Here is a 19,894-nt window from a genome sequence, read left to right on the forward strand (position 1 = left end):
CGGTTGAATACAAAAGAATTCAGATTTCATTCAACTTAGCAATCATGAAGTGCACTGTAGACCCACCGAAGTAAGTGCGGAAAGCTACGTTCCGGAATACGCGTTCTGTTATGACGTGGATAAATTTCGAGTTGAAATTACTCTGTAACATACTATTGTTTTAAGCTGTAAAGGCAGTTTTGAATTAAAAGTCTGAATTTCAGTAATGGGGCTGACATTTTACTTCGAATTACGAATTATCCATATTTCGAATTAAACAATTTAAATAACATGCAAAACTGTATCTCTTGTTTCCGGGAACGAGAGCTTCTTCGAATTAGGCGGCATTTTGAATTAACCGATTTCGAATTATCGAGGTTCTACTGTACCTGTTATTCCAACATGAGAAGGAATCCACTGAAATGAGATCTGTTTGTGGAGTTTAGCCTTCCATTCCTCTCTTTCCATCTTGAGTTAGCCTCTAGGGCTCTGTGCATCCTCACTAGTTGACATTTTTAAAAATTGGGGTCTACATAGAATTTCTTTCAGTTCTTTATTTTGAGACGTATTATTTGACGACATATCTTGGATGGCTGCTTTTGAATCTGTAAGGATAACAGATTTTTAATAATCATAGTTTCTGCTACTGGGAAGTGGAGTGAGAAGAGAGATGAATGTATTCCTGCCTCAGTTCTGTTTTCCTTGTTACTAGGAAGTTGAGATTTGGTAATATAGTGCATTGTAAGAAGGTATGTGTTTGATTGTAAGTTGTGAAATAGGAAGAATGTGATCACGATAGCAGCAGCATTAGGTCAGTCATGGCTTAGTCAGCTGACGTAGGAGAATAGGTCAGGTAGGAAGTGTTTATAGTATGTATGTATGTATCAGTGTGCCAGCTGACTCAGCCAGGTTGGAGATAACAGTGACGGTGGCCTTATTAGGATGTAATAGACAAGAAAAATGTTCCACCGATCAATACATTTATTGTGAATGAATTATTGCACTAGTACCGGTTTCGACCTATCTTGGCTAGCACACAAATTTACAGTCATAGGACAAAATTACAAAGATGTTACGTAAGAGCATCCGGATGTCTGATAAAAAATGAAAGTAAAATATATTGCAGTATGTTGCGTTAAAATATCTCTGATTAAAAGTGGTGATGGTTAGAATAAACTAAAACCTATTGATTGAGCATGGATATGAGTACATAAACACATTAAAATATATATGCCACATCATAAGACACTAAAAAATATAGCACATTAAACACATTAAAACATGGTATATTTTAAAAATGTCTATTAAAATTTGAGTTCATGTTGCGTTGCATTCATTCTTCAATCCTCTTGTAGTTCTTGTGTTGATTAAGTTGAATATTGAGAATGTTCTATGGCTGATATACTTTGTATTGGTATGTTATAAGAACTCTTGTCAGTAAAATTTGAAAATTGAGTACTGTGCAATTCAACTGTTGATGTAGTCAGGTAAGATTTATATATACAGCAAGATAGGGTTTAATTTTAGAGCAGTTGGTGGTGACACTTCTCTCGTCTATGCACGTTATATGGTTGTTATCTGTAAAGAAAAGCTAATATGAGTATAGCGTATGTATGAAGGAATGCCTGGATGTATGTGTGAAATGAAAAAAGTACTTACTGTTGTTGCTGTGGAGGTTGTGTACCGATATGTTTGGAGATTTGTTGTGTTCTGCTGTGAGTACGTCTGGGGCTCATGTGGGCTGTGTGGAGGGATGGAGGAGTGGCTATTGTGAAGGTAGGGGCGGGGTTAGGTTTGTGATTCATCGGTTTGTTATGACGTGTTTTTACTAATTTGAGATAGTCATTTTTTATTGCAGGAATGACTTTGTCAAAAATGATACTGGTTTTCTCTGTAATGATGAATGAAATATGTCATGTAAGAAGGCCTACTTGCTAATTTTCATGGCAAGTATATTTTATGGCAGTGATAATACATTTTTACAATCACAGATATGTTCAAGCAAAGTAACTCTATCCATCATGTTCATATTTGCGTAAATAACACGTGGAACTCGGAGTGATATGAAATGTTTGTTTACTCTTTCAATGGAAGGAATTTTAGTTCATTTCATTTTTTCAAAATGGTCCTTCCTAAAATTAGGGTGTGGGGATTATTCGCGTAAGTACGGTAGTTAAGTAGGATTAGAGAGTGGGGGAGAAACGGGAAGTTAGGGAGCAGTATATAACCAAGGGAGGATGGGATAGGGCGGGCCTATCCCAAATGATTGGGGTAGTGTGTCAGCAAATGCAGCAGGGAAAATGTCAAGATAGAAAAAAGGGAGGGTGGGCACATGGGGAGCAGGATTTCAGCTTATATGTGCCCCTCTCCAAATGTGGAATGATGAGAAATTAGCTATTTAACAGTTGCTAGGGCAGGTGGGGTCTTCCTTTTGGGCCTCATGAGAAAGGGCAGGGTGTGTGATCCCTGGGAGGGTGGCTCATTTTCTCACCAGGGGTGGGGGATAACACAACCAGGTAGTAGTTGTAGGGGTGGCCCTTACATGTGGACTGGTTTTCTGCCCGTGTGAGGAGTCACAAGTTCGATTATAGAGTTAAGTTAGATGTAGGGGCGGGCTTACTTGTGGTCTGGTTTTCCGCCCATGTAAGAGGGCACACAGTAGTGCTAGTTTGTTAAGGTAGGTAACGTCTCGCATGTCGTCTAGATTTCCGACCATGTGAGGGGTCATATGATAGGTATATAGGGGTGGCGTCTCACGTGAGAGAGGCCACACATCAGTGTTTGTATTCTACTTAAAATTGTTAAGTTTATTGGTTTTGGGAACATGTAATTTGGACGAAAAGCCTGTAATGTTCTGTTTTTATTGCTCTGTGAGTCATCTATATATTTTTAGCCATTGATTAGACTGATATCTTCCTTCTATTGTACTGCTAAATGTATGAAATACATAAAATAATAAATCAGGTATTGATTAGGTGGGAAATCCAGGTTTATAATAGTGACTTCAGATGAGTCAGCTCATCTTAACCTGAATAAACAACTGCTGGTAGACGAGTTGACTCATTACACTCAGTTAAGACGTCAGAGGAAGACTTAAAGAACTACATCGTTGGAAGTTAACAGAACATCTGACGGACTGGTGGGCATCAGAATAATAGAATGAAATAGACTGACAATGTAATCAGTGCTTATTATGCTTCCTCCTCAGGAAGGTAGTTCGAAAGAAGGAAATTCCTGGACTGTCATGGATAAAATCTAAGGAGAATATCTCAAGAGGAAAATGTTTTTTGACAAGCTTTGATATTCTTCCAGGATATTAGACAGCGTTGACTTACCAAGAATATTTGTTTCAACTACTCAAAGATGGCTCTCGTTTATACTTTTATGCCTGTAGAAGGCTAATTAGGGGCACCAGCACAATCTTGCATCTGTACCGGATCTGTGTTCCTAGGAACACTAGGAGTGGCCACCACCCGTGTCATTTTGTCCTGACGAGGACCTTCGCAGGTGTCAGCATGCTTAATATGTGAACACAGCCTGCACCAGATGATGTTTTAATCAGTTGTGATCATAATGGCAATGTTGGTTGGAGAAATTCTACAGTAGGGAGAGTATTGGGAAGACCTGGTGCAGGATGAAGGAATATAATTGGTGAGGATATCTGGATTTTGCAAAGGGATTTAATACGGTGGACATTGTCATCATCGCGAACAGAGTGACAAGATTGGAGAAAAGTTCGACAAAGAGCGGTTTACCGTTTTGTGAGGAAAGATGAAAACTACGTTTAGAAGAATGTTCTGAAAATTTACTCTCCTGGTAAATGACGAAGATGAAGATCCCAAGTGAGGTGGAAAGATACCATTGCATCGCATGAGGCAATCATATCCCTGTCCTTTTCTGTTTTCAGTTTTCCTTCTGTGGCTCTCTTCTGACATGAACCTGTCATCGTGTTTATCACGTTTATAATGTTTTTCATGTTCCCCTCGCTTTCTATAGCCTACATAAAGTGAGGTTGAGTGTTTCCAACACACAGGCAGGTCAGGCAGACCCAGATGCTCATCAGTATGTGGGCCACACTGAATTAAGGTACACACTTGGTGAGGGGTGATGTCTGGCTCCTTGGCTGAATGGTCAGTGTCACTATCTTCATTTCAGAGGATCTCGGGTTCGATTCTCATCCTGATTGAACATTTTAACCATACCACCACAAAAATGTGTGTTGGTAAATACGTAGGCCGATGAGACTGATTTTATCCTGTAGCTTCCGTGATAGTTTGCTATCTGTAACAAATATTTGAACAGAGCGGGTTTTATGTGTAATGTCCGTAGGCGGCAGCACTCTCGTATTGGTAGGTTGGTAGTAATGCTCTATTGTGTAGATGCTATGTGCATTTCGCACACCAGACAATGGAGGTGACGTGAGAGGAGCAGTACTGCACAATCAAATTCTGTTTTCGTTTAAATCATACAGCCACTGAAACGAAAAGCTGAAGCTGAAGAAACGACCAGAGCTTTCTCGGACTGGGTGGCGACTTCATCACAACAATGCACGGCCTAACGTCGCAAATCAAGTCGTGCAGTTTCTGGCTCTATTCAAAATTACCTGGTGGTGGTGGTGATTATTGTTTTAAGAGGAAGTACAACTAGGCAACCATCCTCTATATAACACTAACCAGGGAGAAAAAATCGAAGGGGTCCGACACTTTAAAAAATGAAGATATCAGCCAAAGGAAGACAAGGGCCACGAAAGGCGTGAAAATTAAAGACTCCCTAACCCTCGCAAACCTAATAGCGTCGGGGTCGGAAATGAATAAGAGTTGACCAAGAGAGGTCGGATAGGATAGATGAATGTGAGGATCCTGGCACAAGTAAGTGGAAGCAATGCCAGGACTCAGCTAAGGGCCCCATGCTCGCCAACCCAGCTCCAAAGTTCAGAGCCCCTGGGGTGGTGGTGGTGATTATTATGGAAGGGATCCGACACTTTGAAAAATGAAGATATCGGCCAAAGGAAGACAAGGGCCACGAAGGGCGTGAAAATGAAAGACTCCCTAGCCCTCGCAAACCTAATAGCGTCGGGGTGGGAAAAGAACAAGAGTTGACCAAGAGAGGTCGGATAGGATAGATGAAAGTGAGGAGCCTGACACAAGTGGAAGCAATGCCAGGACTCATCTGAAGGCCCCGTGGTCGCCAACCCACACTCCAAAGTTCAGAGCCCCTGAGGCTCCTTTTAGTCACCTCTTACGACAGGCAGGGGATAACGTGGGTGTTATTCTACCGCCCCCACCCACAGGGGGAACAAAATTACCTGTGAACCGCATTCACCTTATAGACCTGATCTTGCACCCTGTGAATTTTTTATTGCCATCACTAAAGGCAAAGCTTAGGGGCATTGTTTTGAGAACTCTGAAGCAGTGCTCAAGAAAAGCGAGGCGATTCTCAAGGACCTGACAAAGAATGGTCTGCAGCATGTGTTCAAGGGCTGGCAGAGATGCTATAAAAAGTGCATTGAAGTAGGAGGGGACTACTTTGAAAAAGATCATGTAAACATTGAAATGGAGTAATAAACATCTGTGGAGGGGAAAAAAAAAAATCAGTCTGTCTTTGTTGATCAACCCTCATACATCGCTCCACAGAAGGTTGGCATTAGGTAAGGTATCTGGCTGTAAACCAGGGCTGCATGTGCGTAAGTGTGTGTCAGAGTTTGCGCCTGCAATACCACAAAGAGAGAGAGAGAGAGTATGTGAATTACGATAGAAGATGGCTCAGTGAAGGGTGATCGTCAGAGACCTATTTTCAATGTGCATTAAATTAATTCATATTTTTCCAACAATACCAGAAAGAGCACATCACAGTGCACCACTGTCCTTTTTATTGCACTCAGCTGGTTGTGAGTTAGGTATTTCCCAAGATCCCGGAATTACTTAGCGTGACTGAGAACAGAGAGACATCCACCAAGCTGAATGAAATTATTATTTTGTTGCAGGTGGCCTCATCATCTTTAGAGAGCTCTCTTCTCAAGTATAGTGCTAAGGAATACTTCTTCAGAGCAGCTCTCTGTCACCTGTGTGTGGACGTTCTCAACGCCCAGCATGCTCTAGAACGTTACCAGGAGCTCTACCCTGCCTTCCAAGACTCGAGAGAGTTCAAATTGCTCAAGGTAAGATAGCGAGACAGACCCAAGTCTCGTTATATGATGTGCAAAAGGGTGTGGGAGTGTAAAGAAGTGGGTCATATTTGACAGTATCTTCGATGTCTGGTTGAAATGGAATTTATATGTTTGCAAAAGGCATACTTTTGTTTTAGAGTGCATTATTATTATTCTTAAAATATCACTCCTAGTAAAAAAAATAATGTAATGTTATGTATTTTTATGCAGTCATTAGGCATATTTCCCTTTTAATTTTCATAAAGTTGGCCGTGCGGTTAGAGGCGCGCGGCTGTAAGCTTGCATCGTGGAGATAGTTGTTTTGAACTCCACTGTCGGCAGCCCTGAAGATGGTTTTCTGTGGTTTCCCATTTTCACACCAGACAAATGCTGGGGCTGTACCTTAATTAAGGCCATGGCTGCTTCCTTCCAACTCCTAGGCCTTTCCTATCCCATAGTCGCCATAAGACCTATCTGTGTCAGAGCGATGTAAAGCCAATAGCAAAAAAAAAATTCATAAACCTATAGTTATTTAAGTGGTTGTTATTTCAAATGCTTTACAGTCTATACTAAAGTCATTGAAATATCTTGGAAAATATATTTTATATGTTTTTAAATCATTGGATATCTTTATTTTAGCATTTATTAAAACACTTTTAACCTTAATAAATCATGACTGAAGAATGCATCACTGTGTTAGGACACCAAACAAGAACTTGGAAAATTTTACAGAGATATCTCAAAAATATTCTTATTTATCAAGGAAACTAAATACTTAAGTGGAACATCAGAAAACTAGAGACAAACATGTCAAAGGCATGAAGTGACTTTAAAAGTCAGACATTAAAAAGCATATTTCAGCAATTATGAGAGATATTATCTGAGTAATTCTTTCACCAACATAAAGGAAATCTCATTCCATAATGAAAAAATTAATTGAAATTTTAAAAAAAAGTCATAAAGCTGTACCTGCCCCCTCACATTGCTGAGAGGACCCAAGGACACTTGTGTTTTGCTCGTTGAACCTTGTTGGTGGGATACAAGTTAATTCTTGTTTACAAGAAGAGTGCGATCTGTAACATCTGTTGGATTTTCTGGAACTAATTGGTTGCGTTCACAAAATACTACTCTCCAACTCCGAGTTCACTCTATCCATTCACAAAAGCAAAGAGTTAACTCTACAATGTGTTCAAAAAATGCATTCGAGTTACCTCAGAGTATACTCTTTTTACTTCACATAAATAGGTAGGTAGATTTAACTTGACATGTGCAGTAATGCATTCGTTGGTAGCGGTGAAAAATATTAAAATACAAGTACGAGATTAAATTGACATGGCGAGGAATTCAAATTATTTTCTAGTTGTCGACCACCAAGGACGTTATGTATTGAATGAAGGAGGTATTTGTGTCAAAACAGGAAAAGTACTTTGTTACCAGTTTGATAATCGGCGGAAATACCATGATTACGTTGGGCAATTTAACCTTCATTGGTTAATTCCAATAGCCCGGGGGCTGGGTGTTTGTTCTGTCCTCAACATCCCTGCAACTCACACACCACACAACACTATCCTCCACCAAATAACACGCAGTTACCTACACATGGCAGATGCCGCCCACCCTCGTTGGAGGGTCTGCCTTACCAGGGCTGCACTCGGCTAGAAATAGCCACACGAAATTATTATTATATTTTTATAAAAGTACCAATGTTATGAATGATCAGCTGGTTTATTGCAGCTGATTTATTGAAAATCCACAGCCTGTTTCCAGTCATTTGACCAGGTCAGGAATGGAACGAATGAAGCCCCCTTCTAGCGGCGAGAATGGGAATTGTGCCGGCTGCCCCTCCTCTGGGGCAATGATTAATGAACGATTAATGAAATGAAATGATATTGCAATTGGTGGAATGAAATATGACGGGAAAAACCGGAGTACCCGGAGAAAACCCTGCCCCGCCTCTGCTTTGTCCAGCACAAATCTCGCATGAAGTGACCGGGATTTGAACCACGGAACCCAGCGGTGAGAGGCCGGCGTGCTATCGCCTGAGCCACGGAGGCTCTAGCTGATTTATTAACCTCATATTTCTAAGATTTATTTGGTAAATATATAATATGTAACTTTGTTTATTTTAGACGACCTTCTGAACGAGACCATTTAATTATATTATCAGAAATACCACACAATGCATTTATAACTCTCACGAAACAGATCTGTATGAATCAGGCGTTCCTAAGAGCCAAATTACAGCCAAAAGTTGCTTTCGTGGTTCTTGCAATGTCCTTCCTCGTTCCCCGATTTTAGATTTAGAAAGTTTAGGGCCAATGACTCCCAGCAGATGTTTGAATGTTGATCCCGGCAATTGGAAACGTTTAAATTCAGTTTCGTCGTAGTTGTTGACAACATAATCTACATATATACCGTTATTCTAAATGGCTTATCACGCACTAGTGCAGAGCCGATATATTGGTACTCATCATCGTCATATGATTGTTCCTACGAGATAAAGAATAACGGATACCGTTTTAAGGCACAACTCGGTGAGGAAATTAGTAACAACTCGTATAGCACAGTGCTATGAAGAATCTCACCTAAAAATTAGTCATTAAATTCTTCACAAATTAATAGGTTAAAACAAATGTATGTTCAGTTCTCAGCCCTAAGGCTGGTTGGATCCTCAACAGCTCTGCCATAAGCTATCATAGATGGCCTAGGCATCACTGAAGAGGCGTACTAGGTACATGAGTAATGAGGTGGTTTGCCGTTGCTTTTCTCACTGAGTCAGGAGTTGCGATTACGTATCAGTCTGCCAAGCCCACTGAAATGCATGCACCAGCTGACCCTATGAGCAACATTTTCACACCGTTCATAGCAGTGACTGGCTGCATAAAGAATGGCATTACTAGAATCGCTCATACATCAGTCACTTTCATATTGTCAAAGCCAAGGATAACACAGAGACAGATCTATGAAAGTAACAAAATTTCTCTAGCCTATACCAGAAGACATAGTGCACTGTAAACACTAGGTCCTGCCAGCAAAGGCATGATTAGCCATGTTCTGTTACTCTCAGAGTTAACCTTGCTAGTTACTCCGCAATACTCTACTCTGCTCGGAGTCGTATTTTGTGAACGCAGCCATTAGGAGTCGAGGTTGATGGAATCTCGGTATTGGGAAGTTTCCGATGCTGCCGTTTCTTTTCATTCTTCTGTTTTATGCTTCATTTGTTTAATTTTCTAGGGTTAAAGTGGCATGTGGTGAAAACTTGGTGATTCTCAGACTGACTGTGTGTTTAGGTACAGATAGAATTTTTAATTGTGTGCAGATGTCTTGCCCAAGCAATGCTGAAGAATTTGATTTTGATAGATAGCTCTTTTGACTAAAGTGTTTCTTGTGATGCATATATATATACTGTATATATATGCCCTTTAAAATGTGACATTTTGGTCTAAATGAGATTAAAAGTGATGCGAGTGTAAATAAATAAATAAATAAATAAATAAATAAATAATAATCCTTCTCCGTGCCCCTTATGCAGCTCCTGCTATGTCGGGGCATTTGTGGCACTTCTCCACCTTCCTCTTTCCGTCCACCATTCCTCTTCCATCGTTTTTTCAGTCCAGGTTTCTTCTTGCACCCCTCTTCATTGAATTGATCCACCTTCTTTTAGGTCTCTCCCCCCGCCCCTCTCTCTCTCTTTCCCTCAAACTTCATCTCCATCACCTGATTTGGTATTTTCATTTAGGTTTTCCATTCTGACCACCTTTCTCACATCTTCATTTCTCAGTCTGTCTTTCCTATCGTACTTCTTACGTATTTCGTTTCACTGGCCTGAATTTTATTCTCCTTTCTACTTGTTATTGTCCAGATCTCAGCTGCACGAGTCAGTATGGATGCATAATACACTTTGTCCATTATTTCTTTATGCTTCCTTGATGTTTCCTTTCCAAGTTAGCTTACTTCCTAGGTATTTAAAAGCATGTACTTTAAGAATTTTTCCATTACACCTAACATCCTTAATTTTTCTGTTTTCTCTACTGATTTTCATTACCTCACTTTTCATTAAACGTATTTCCATGCCTACTTCTTCAATTGCAAATTCTCATCCTCTTTCCTACAGTAATAGGCGTAAATATGCCGACAAATTCCATCTTGTTGAAAAGAGTAATTCCGTTACTGATTTAGGCTTATTCCTCTTCTTCCCTTGAGTTTCCAAGTTTTGGATGGCTCCGCTGTCTGGTCCTCGGCAGAGTACTTCTCCTTCCCTATGCTTATAACTGTGCTGTTAATTTTGGTTACATCATCTGTTTTCTGAACTGCTTTCGCAACAGGCAAGAGATTGCAGGTTATAAATTTCATTTTTTGTCCGTATTGAAGATCTACTTGTGATACAAATTTTTATAATTTTGTTAAATACCACCTATTCAAAATTACAAGATTTTGTATCACAGGCAAGAGAGCCGCGCCGTCATCTTTCTCCTTCTCGAAATACTCCCTAACATTGCAAACAATTTCCCAGGCCTGGCTCCTTAGTGGAGTACCGCATTCGAAGGGCTTTCTGCTCTTGGGACCTTCATCCTTAGACGTACGCGTCGTCATGACAGAATATCAAATTCACACATGGGCCTAAAATTAACCTACTATATAACTACCAAACTAAATATTAAACTAAGCTACTATATAAACTAGGATCACTATTGTACCTTGTTACACACTATTCACTACAATATAACGCGCTATACTATTAAAACATATTAAACAATAAATTTATGAACTCTACACTATGAAATATGGACAAACAACCTAGCACAAAGACACACACAGACCTAAGCACAATACAACACACAACTGATAGCACGTGGTTACAGTAAACAACAGATTGACAACACTGCTAACCGGAACTTAAGTCTAACGCGCTCTGTTGGAGCGATCAGCTGCCTATGATTGGCTGTTGATTAATTCACTTACGCTCCGCTAAAATTCAGCGCTCAAACGTCAAGTCGAAACTCATAATAACTGAACTATAATACAGTGTGTTCCTGATTAACACGTTTTCCCGCTTAGCATGTTGTAAATTCGAATTCCCGATTCTCATTGCATTAAGTCTATGTAAAAATACCTTGCTTGACGAGTCACGAATTTTCACTATTTCTGCGTAGTACGATCACATTTTTTCTAGCCCTGAAACTATTATTTGTCATCCCTTGTGAAAGGAGCGTGATTTCCAACTCGGGTAAGAAAAAGCCCTCGCTATAGCTGCGTGAAAACAGAAAAAGGCCTTGAATTCCTCAACTTCATAGGATAAGTTGCACCTTCGGGGAGCAAGCCGTTAACCTCAGGAACGTTCAGTTTTGCTTGCCGGTTAGCAGCGAGCAGTGGCGTAGCCAGGATCGTCCGATGGTTTTTTTTATAGTTACAAAATGGTTGTAGAACACAATGAAGATGCATGCATGACTTGTTATTACAAGGGCACTGATATAAGTGAATTACAGATCTGTTGGTTGTACAATTATGTCTCTGAATGTTTATTTAGTTTATTGTTAGTTTCTGTTCATTTTCTTTTTGTAAAAATTCCATTGGGGAAGGGTCTAACTCCCAGTACCTCCCCCCTCTTCCCTTTCCCTTGCTATACCCCTAGCAGGAAGATTGATGAATAACACAGTGAGCCTGTTTGTGCTTGTATTTCACATTCCATTCAGAAATTAGAAATTGATTTTGTGTTGAGTGGTACAGTGAAGGTAGCGAATATTTGTCATGTGGTAGCGTACGTCTGGATTAGGAACATAATCGTGTGAAGTTGACTAGCATGGTGCATATTTGTCTTGTGACAGCCTAGTCGTGGATTCGGAGAACATAGTGAAATTCCTTACTAATGAGGACAAAATTTGATCTATCAGAAAGTGGACTGGCACCCGCAACTTTAAGCGTACAGAGGTAGCGCAAATGTTGAAACTCGCACCTTCGAGTTTTGACTCGATCATTCGAGTTGGTTGAATCGAGGTTTTGTCAGTTTCAAAATGGCGGGCAAAGTTGCAGTCGCACATGGTCGAGTGTAACTTCCAATTCATTGTCTAAAAGAGTGTGACCAGAAAATAATGTTTAATAACCCACTACTCCAAAATAAAAGGCTTCTACTAACATTTGTTTTTAGAACGAGTGAGGTGTGCAATAATACTTTGATATTTTATTGGATCCGTGCAGATGTTTTCATATTTTTTTGTCGGGTATTTTTCACACCTTTCAGTGCACTGTTATTGTTCTATAATCCCGAGCAGAAAAGGTTTTCATATTAAGTTTATAACCCTTGATATTTGTTCTGTTGTGTTTTTCACACCTTTTAATATTCTCCTCTCATCTTTAGAAATAGCAGATATAGTTTTCATTGTACCCGTGGATACACAACGTTAAATGCCGTCATGTCAGAAAAAATCTATCTAGTGTTTCCATATCCCTATTGGATAGTTTTTATTAATGTATTCAATACTATGTTTTTGCTTAACACAATTTTTCCGTGTTCCCTGCAGAAATGTCTTAACGAGGTTTTACTGTACGTTTCCAACTGAAGCATAAAAAAGCTGAAAAGTAATCTACATTTTTATGGATAAATGAAATAGTTTCTGGGGGATCCTGGTGACTCTAAAGTGTTACAAAACCTTGGAGAAAAATCTATTGATATGTCTTGTTCCCAGGTTCTCATCGATCATATGGAAGAACAGAACGTAGACGGCTTCACCGAAGCTGTGAAGGACTATGACTCGATCTCCCGGCTAGATCAGTGGTACACCACCATCCTCCTGCGTATCAAGAAACAAGTCAATGATAACCCAGACCTCCGTTGAACGAATTTACCCCTCACACAAGACAACCAACCAACCAACCCTCTATTAATATTATTACAGCTAGCCTCGTCTTCGTAAACAATAGACATTACTATTACTTTTATTCAGAGATTTTGATCATTCTGTTTTCTAGCGTTGCTGCTCACCCTTGCTGCCAGCGGGTCTAGCAACGCAATGAGAGTTTTATAGTCATTACAGGAAAAAGAAATAAATGGTAAAAAAATGCATGAAAAAAAGGGGTCAGTATATCGTTTCTTTCAAGTGTTCTCTGTCTTTTGACCATCCATCATTTGTAGACGGAGCACCTGATATTGTGTAATATTTTATTGAAGTTATTAAATGGGACTGATAAAATATAAGTATTATTATTATTATTGTTTGTGGAGGAAAAAATGCTCCTACATTAAATCAGGAGTGTTATTGTATGTAAATTAAAATCAGAGGAAAAAACTAATAATAATAATAAAAATAAAACAAAACATTTTTCAAACTTGTTATGCACGAAAAATGAAAACAATAAATCTTCACTCTCATGATACAATAAAACGTGTTTTGGACTAGTCCGATAAAAAAATGGTCAGTTTTATATGATAATGCTGTTATACTCCAGTCTTTTAAGCTTAAATTTAAAAATACTAGTATGGTAACAGTGGTAAGGTCCTTTTAAAAGTAATAGTGTAGTACTGCTAAATATCCTATTTGGCATTAGGAGAAAAAATTAAAATGTGATCTCACACCATGTTTATTCTTGGTTTGTTGCAAGCAGGCCTTACTGTATATTGCTCTTGTAGAGCTTATGGTTTCCTCTCTTGTTTAGTGGTCCGTCGAATGGAAATTGGTTGCACTCGGCACTGGGGCACGTGGTCGATGGAGCATCAAATAGTCACATCCCGGAATGAAAGTAGTATGTTTTGAATGAGGTATTGGGTGGTACTTTTGCTCCATTTTTGTCAACTCATTTATAAGCAGGGACGAGATTTCTACTGATCATAACTGCCCTGCCAGGTTTAAAGTAATATTCATTTGAACTACTTCTTTGCCAGTGTTTTATTTATACTTGTGTACAGCAAACAAACATCCGGAATTAAATGTTATTCTGTTGTCTCTAAACGTAATCAACTGCAAGTTCAAAGGGCAAACTCAACAGATGTATATTTTGAGTATAATAATCTTTTTTTTTTTTTTTTAACAACAAGAAAAGAGCTGGTGGCCTGTACTAGGTACTGCCACCAGAGTTTTTATGTGAAACATTAAAAAATAAAAATTAGAAAATTTGACTTTTTCAAATAGTTTTATTTATTCATTTACATTTTAATTTGCACGATTTTTAGCAGTTGCCAATATTACATCATTCAGATCCGTTCTGATTAGATTTCTAAGACAATTGACACACATGTGATAATCATTTGACTGAACATGCAGCTTTCTACTTCCAATTGTCTGTGAGTACGAACCAACCATTCATGCAGTGCTCACCTGTCTTTTGTCAGGTTTTCTTACTAGAGAGCAGCACTGCAGGCTCAAGTTCGCAATGCTGGCATCTTCATCTCATTCCTTTTGCCAATATTATTTTGTTTGGTCTTAATACCAAGCGAGTTGGCCTTGCGGTTAGGATTCCACAGCTATGAGCTAGGGTTCGAACCCCACCGTTGGGAGACCTGGTTTTCCCGTGGTTTCCCATTTTCACACCAGGAAAATGCTGGGGCTGTACCCCAATTAAGGTTAATATTTTTTGTTTTTTTGATACGAATTAATACCCCACTCTTCTATGCAGCGTCTACACTCCAAACTACACAGCGCCGTAACTAAATTTTTCTTGTATTTAGCATTGTTCCGCAAGTGCATGGTCTGTTCTTTGGAGTCCTTAAACGCCATTTTGCACGGTCCTAGACATTTTTCGGGCTCAAGCCAATGTCCCTCATCTGCTTTTACCACATTTCTTTCATCTGCCAAAACTGGGCATTCATTCCAGTCACATTCTGTACATTCATCCTTGTAAAGCCCACCTCATAGCCACGATCGTTTAAGGTGTGAAGTCTATATGGTCTGACACTTTGGTTAGCTGATTTGAGTCTTTTTTCACCATCAAATGTCAGTCGGCAAGATAGGGAGAGGAGGTGGTATGCAGTTTCTCATCACTAGATTGCATGCCAAAAGCATGGATTCGCCGGGCTGACTGGTTCGGACAGTTGAGGCACTGGCCTTCTGATCCTGACTTAGTCCGGTGGTATTTTAAGGTGCTCAAATACGTCAGCCTCATGTCGGTAGATTTACTGGCATGTGAAAGAACTCCTGTGGGACTAAATTCTGGCACCTCAGCATCTCCGAAAACCGGAAAAAGTAGTTAGTGGGACGTAAAGCCAATAACATTATTTATTAAATCCTATTCTGTTTCAAAAGTCACCTCTGTTGTCATTCTCTTGTTCTTTTGTTTGAGTGTCGATGTTTACAAAAAACATATACCTCCTGTATGACCTTCAGTTTTCCAGGAACTCTTGCAATTGAACAGATTATTTTCATTATTGTAGGTCAGAATTTTTTGAGGTTTTAATGTTTTGCCTTACCTTTTTTTTAGAGTATTTAACTGGTGTTTTAAATTCCAAATTATATTTATTGGCACGCATTGGCTTGAACAGCTGAAGGGGAAGTGGGAATACTAACTCGAAAAAGCAGACGCTTAACATAAATGAGGAGAACTGTTAAGTTTGCCCTTAACACTTGCAAGCACATCACTCAAAATCCTTACTCTGTCCACTTAAGAGTTTATCATCAAGAAGAAAGTTCTTTTTACTGTTCTTTAAGGCTTGTAATTTAAAAGGAATTAAATTATAAAATGTTGGTCTCATATAGAGTTTGCCCTTTATTCTGGCAGTGCCTTGTATGTACTATAGTAGAAAGTCAGTCCTATATTTCCTGGATCAAAGATTCGATCCTCTGTCAAAGTAGATGAAGACCTATGAAGAGCGAATGAAATCTACATATCTCATTGAAATGTGATAGAAATCTGGTGGTACATTCAGTAGCTAATTACTGAAAATAGTCATAACAGTTTACTGTTATTCTCAGTATTAAGACCTCAATTATCCGATAGATTTCCATGTGGTGACATCACATTGGAAGATCAACAATAACCCGGTGAACAGATGGAGTTTGATTTGGCTGTGCAGCTTGTTCTTGTGGCTGGACGGCAATACAAATCCATGCTTTACCAAATTACTATTTCGGTACTAGTCATTAGCTAATAATAATTACTTCGAAAAACGTGTACATGCCTATGTCATGCAGGATGATGTTGGAACTGCTTTTCTTCATTTTACCAAACACATCCATCACTCTTCTTAATTCCCTTGGGGAAATTGAATTTGTATCTTCGAGTGACCAGGGTGACCATATTTCTAAAGGTCCAGATTGAGACATTTGTTCTCAAAATTACTTTTTTCTTTTAAAACTGATATGATGAGAACAACTTCAGTAATTTATTTTGATTTTTCAGTATTGGAAATTCAACTGCAAACTACTAAAGGTTACATTTGGTTGTGAATTACAAGTTGTATCGACACATTAGTAACTTCCTTCGGAGTCTTCATATAATTCTTAATTTGTATTAAACAATAAATTAATCAACTAAGATGTTACATTCATCATCTTCTTCTGTGGCGCTACAGTCCAGGGTGAACCTTGGCCTTTCTAACGAGCTTCTTCCATCCCTTATGGTCACATGCTAACCTCCTCCAATTTCTGCATCCCAGCTCCCGTAGATCATCTCCCACCCCATCCAACCATCTTATTCAAGGCCTACGTCGTCCTCTTTGTCCTCTTGGGTTTCCAAAAAGAATATTCTTTGACACCTCGAACTCCTCCATTCTTGCCACAAGACCTGCCCATCGTATCCTTCCTGATCATATGATTTTTGTTACTGGAGCATCAGTGTAAATAGTGTACAATTCTGCATTGTACCTTTTTCTCCATTGTTCTTTATCATACATTGGGGCCAATAATTCTCCTCAGAACTTTCCTCTAGAATCTATCAAGCAGCCTTGCGTCGGTTTTCGTCAGGGGCCATGTTTCTGAGGCGTGAGTACTGGTCTGACAAGAGTTTTATAAATAGTAAGTTTTCTTGGGCGGCTGAGGAGTCTTGACCGGAATAAGTTGCCGAGATCAGCCTGATCTTAATTTCAGTTGAGACATCATTAAATCAAGTTACTGTGGAACCAAGATTCTTGAAACTATGTACTCTTTCAAGTATATATCCATCCACACTGAAAGTCGTCGACATATTAGGTTGATAGGCTTTCCCACAGGCCATATATTTTGTTTTGTCTTCATTGATCATTAGGGCCATCTTCCTGCTTGCTTGTTTCAAGGCTGTGTAGCATGGTGGTATTGTTTGTGCTACAATGTTTTAAGTCATCTTCATATGTCAAGATCTGCACAGACTTGTAGAAGATGGTGCCTCTGGTCTGTAGGCCTGCATCCGTCATCAACACTATAAATTAAGTTAAAAGTCAATATTACCTTTTATCAACAGCCAGAAAGTCCATTAAATCAGAAAATAATCTGAAGTAATATACTGTACCTTTGTAAGTTTTAATTCAAAAAGTGATTAACATATTTAGGGAAAAAATGTCACCGAAATAAAGAGAACGGGTAAAGCTTAAGATGAACTCATTTCTTCACTCTTCTCAATGACATTACCATTTGCTATGATAATGTAAAATAATAGATTTTTTTCATTTGTAAAAATGTTTGGAAAATGGGACAAAATGGAAAACCGAAAGGTCAAGTGGGAGAAGAGAAATGGGACGTGGTCACCATGGGAGTGATGGTCTTCAGTTCCTTTTAGTTGTATGGATTTTTTGCTATATACTTTATCTTTTAATGAACCCCAGAGATTAACAGCGTTTGCCTCGTCTGCACCCTTGATTGGTTCTATTATTTTAGTTTAAGAAACTTTCTAGCCGTTTATAAAGAGCCGTGAAAAATTCCAGATTGCTGAGAAAGAACCAAAGATCTTTTTCTCGAATTCTAGACACTGCCCAAGATCGAGAACTATCTGTGTGAGCACTGTGCATCATCATCTTCGCTTCTTATCTTGAATATTCCCCGTTTTCCAAAATTTAACTGATTTATGAATCTTTAAACTTTCTCCATTCCAAGAGAATTTTTCTTGAAATCTCCTGACAGCTGGAGCTGATTCGATACGCACATATGAATCGTAAATAAACTCATGGAATAGAATACTTGGGCTAATTATTAGTCGTAACTTTTTCAACATACAAATGTGGTTTCAGTTTGGACTAATAAAGCATTCAACAGTTCTCACAGAGCTCTGGATTCTTGGCTTGGTCGTCACCACAGCTGGACTGGGTCTGCTGTATGTAGGGTCATCTTGTTCTCTGTTAACCCCAGTATACATCGTTATTGTTAGTCATCGTACTTAAAGATTCATGATTTTGAGGGAGCGTGTTACCATACTTTTTCATAATAATGAAAACCATTTTCCTAGTTAATTTGTCCTTGCAGCATTTTCTGCAAGTTGTTCTTGCAAATTAGAATGACATAGTTTTGTTGTTGGGGCTAATGATGTACGATATTAAAAACCCTTTAAATTGATCAATTAACCCACCTTTCTGTGAGATAAACTTTCTTAATTTGACGTGCATCATAAAAAAATAAGTGGATTTTTGTATTTTGAAATAATGTAATATATAACAATATTGTAGTAATTGACTGAATATCAGATGCACATTTGGCTATTTTGGATTAATCAAATCTAATCTCTATTGATAAGGGTTGTTCAGAAACCCCAATTTTTTCTTCTTCCCTATTATTTCTTAATTTTCCTGTGGCTCTATTGCTAATGGCAAAGCTCTTCATGCTGTATTAAATTGTATATAAAATCATTTTGTCATTATGTGTAAAGAATATTGCACTACATTTGATAGTGGTTTCTGCTTCCTATCTTAAGACAAATTTTCTTGTAAAAGAAAAGAACATACATGTGATAGTTATAGGATCTTTATGATTTCAAATAGTTGTTCTTTTCTTATCATTTTCTCTTGTAAACATTTTGTATATGTACATAAACAATGGAAAGTTTCTGTTGACTTACAAGGTGAAAGTTCAGTCAGAGCTGCATAGCAGTAAGAGTGCTCAAACTGCGTGTCCCCTACTGATATGATTGGACGTGTCCATCTGTGCGAATGGGACAATGTTTGTAGAGTTTTTGTTGTTCTATTTTGTTGAGCTTGTGTGCACTGTATAGGACTTGTTAGTTACATTGTACATTTGTATACACATATTAAAGACAGTGGTGATGATTATCTTGTGTATTTGTGTATTTTATTTGCCTTCTTTTTCATCGAAAATTAACAAAAATAAAGAGGCGAGTGTTGAATAACTCAAGAGAGACCTTACGAGACTAATGGTGGATTGCAAGGAGGTATATTCCTTCGTTAGAAACTAATGGTACTTATTATTATTATTATTATTATTTATTTTCCACTAATTGTAGGTACAATTTATGGATGGTGAATGGAGAAAGGGCATAGCCCCACATACACGAAAGAGCTGCTGGAAGACAGTGCACTGTTTCGTCAAGTGCGATCGTCTTTCTGACAGACGGTGTTGTTCTTCTGCCATAGAATTTTAACTGGACACCAGATGGCAGTAATATAGATACCAGCTGAATACTGATACTTTTATCTTCAATTTTGAAAGCCTTTGAAAAACAAGCAGCGGTCTGGAGAAGATTATTTAGCTGTAGAAGTGAAAGTACTTTCATATGTTCTTAGAATCAAGATTGCAGCCCGCTTTGTTGATGATTCTGAAATCGAGCACTTGATTTTCTAATATCTTAGTGACAGTGCTGATGGTGACAGTGATTACTGTGTTAATTAGGATGAGGAAATTATTCCTGAAAGTAGTAAAATTGAAA

At 38.6% G+C, this 19,894-nt stretch overlaps 1 protein-coding gene across 1 annotated transcript in view; it reads left to right on the forward strand.

Moving 5' to 3' along the window:
* Positions 1-19,280, forward strand: part of alphaSnap (Alpha-soluble NSF attachment protein) — a 31,049-nt gene extending 11,769 nt beyond the window's left edge. Inside the window, exons 4-5 of the mRNA XM_067157307.2 lie at positions 5,963-6,136; positions 12,808-19,280. Of these exons, the coding sequence (XP_067013408.1) occupies positions 5,963-6,136; positions 12,808-12,957 (324 nt within the window). The 3' untranslated portion in view covers positions 12,958-19,280. The remainder of the gene's footprint in view (positions 1-5,962; positions 6,137-12,807) is intronic.
* The last annotated feature ends 614 nt before the right edge of the window (positions 19,281-19,894 follow it).

Source organism: Anabrus simplex, chromosome 13 (assembly GCF_040414725.1).
Source record: "Anabrus simplex isolate iqAnaSimp1 chromosome 13, ASM4041472v1, whole genome shotgun sequence".
In the NCBI taxonomy this organism is placed as follows: Eukaryota; Metazoa; Arthropoda; class Insecta; order Orthoptera; family Tettigoniidae; genus Anabrus; species Anabrus simplex.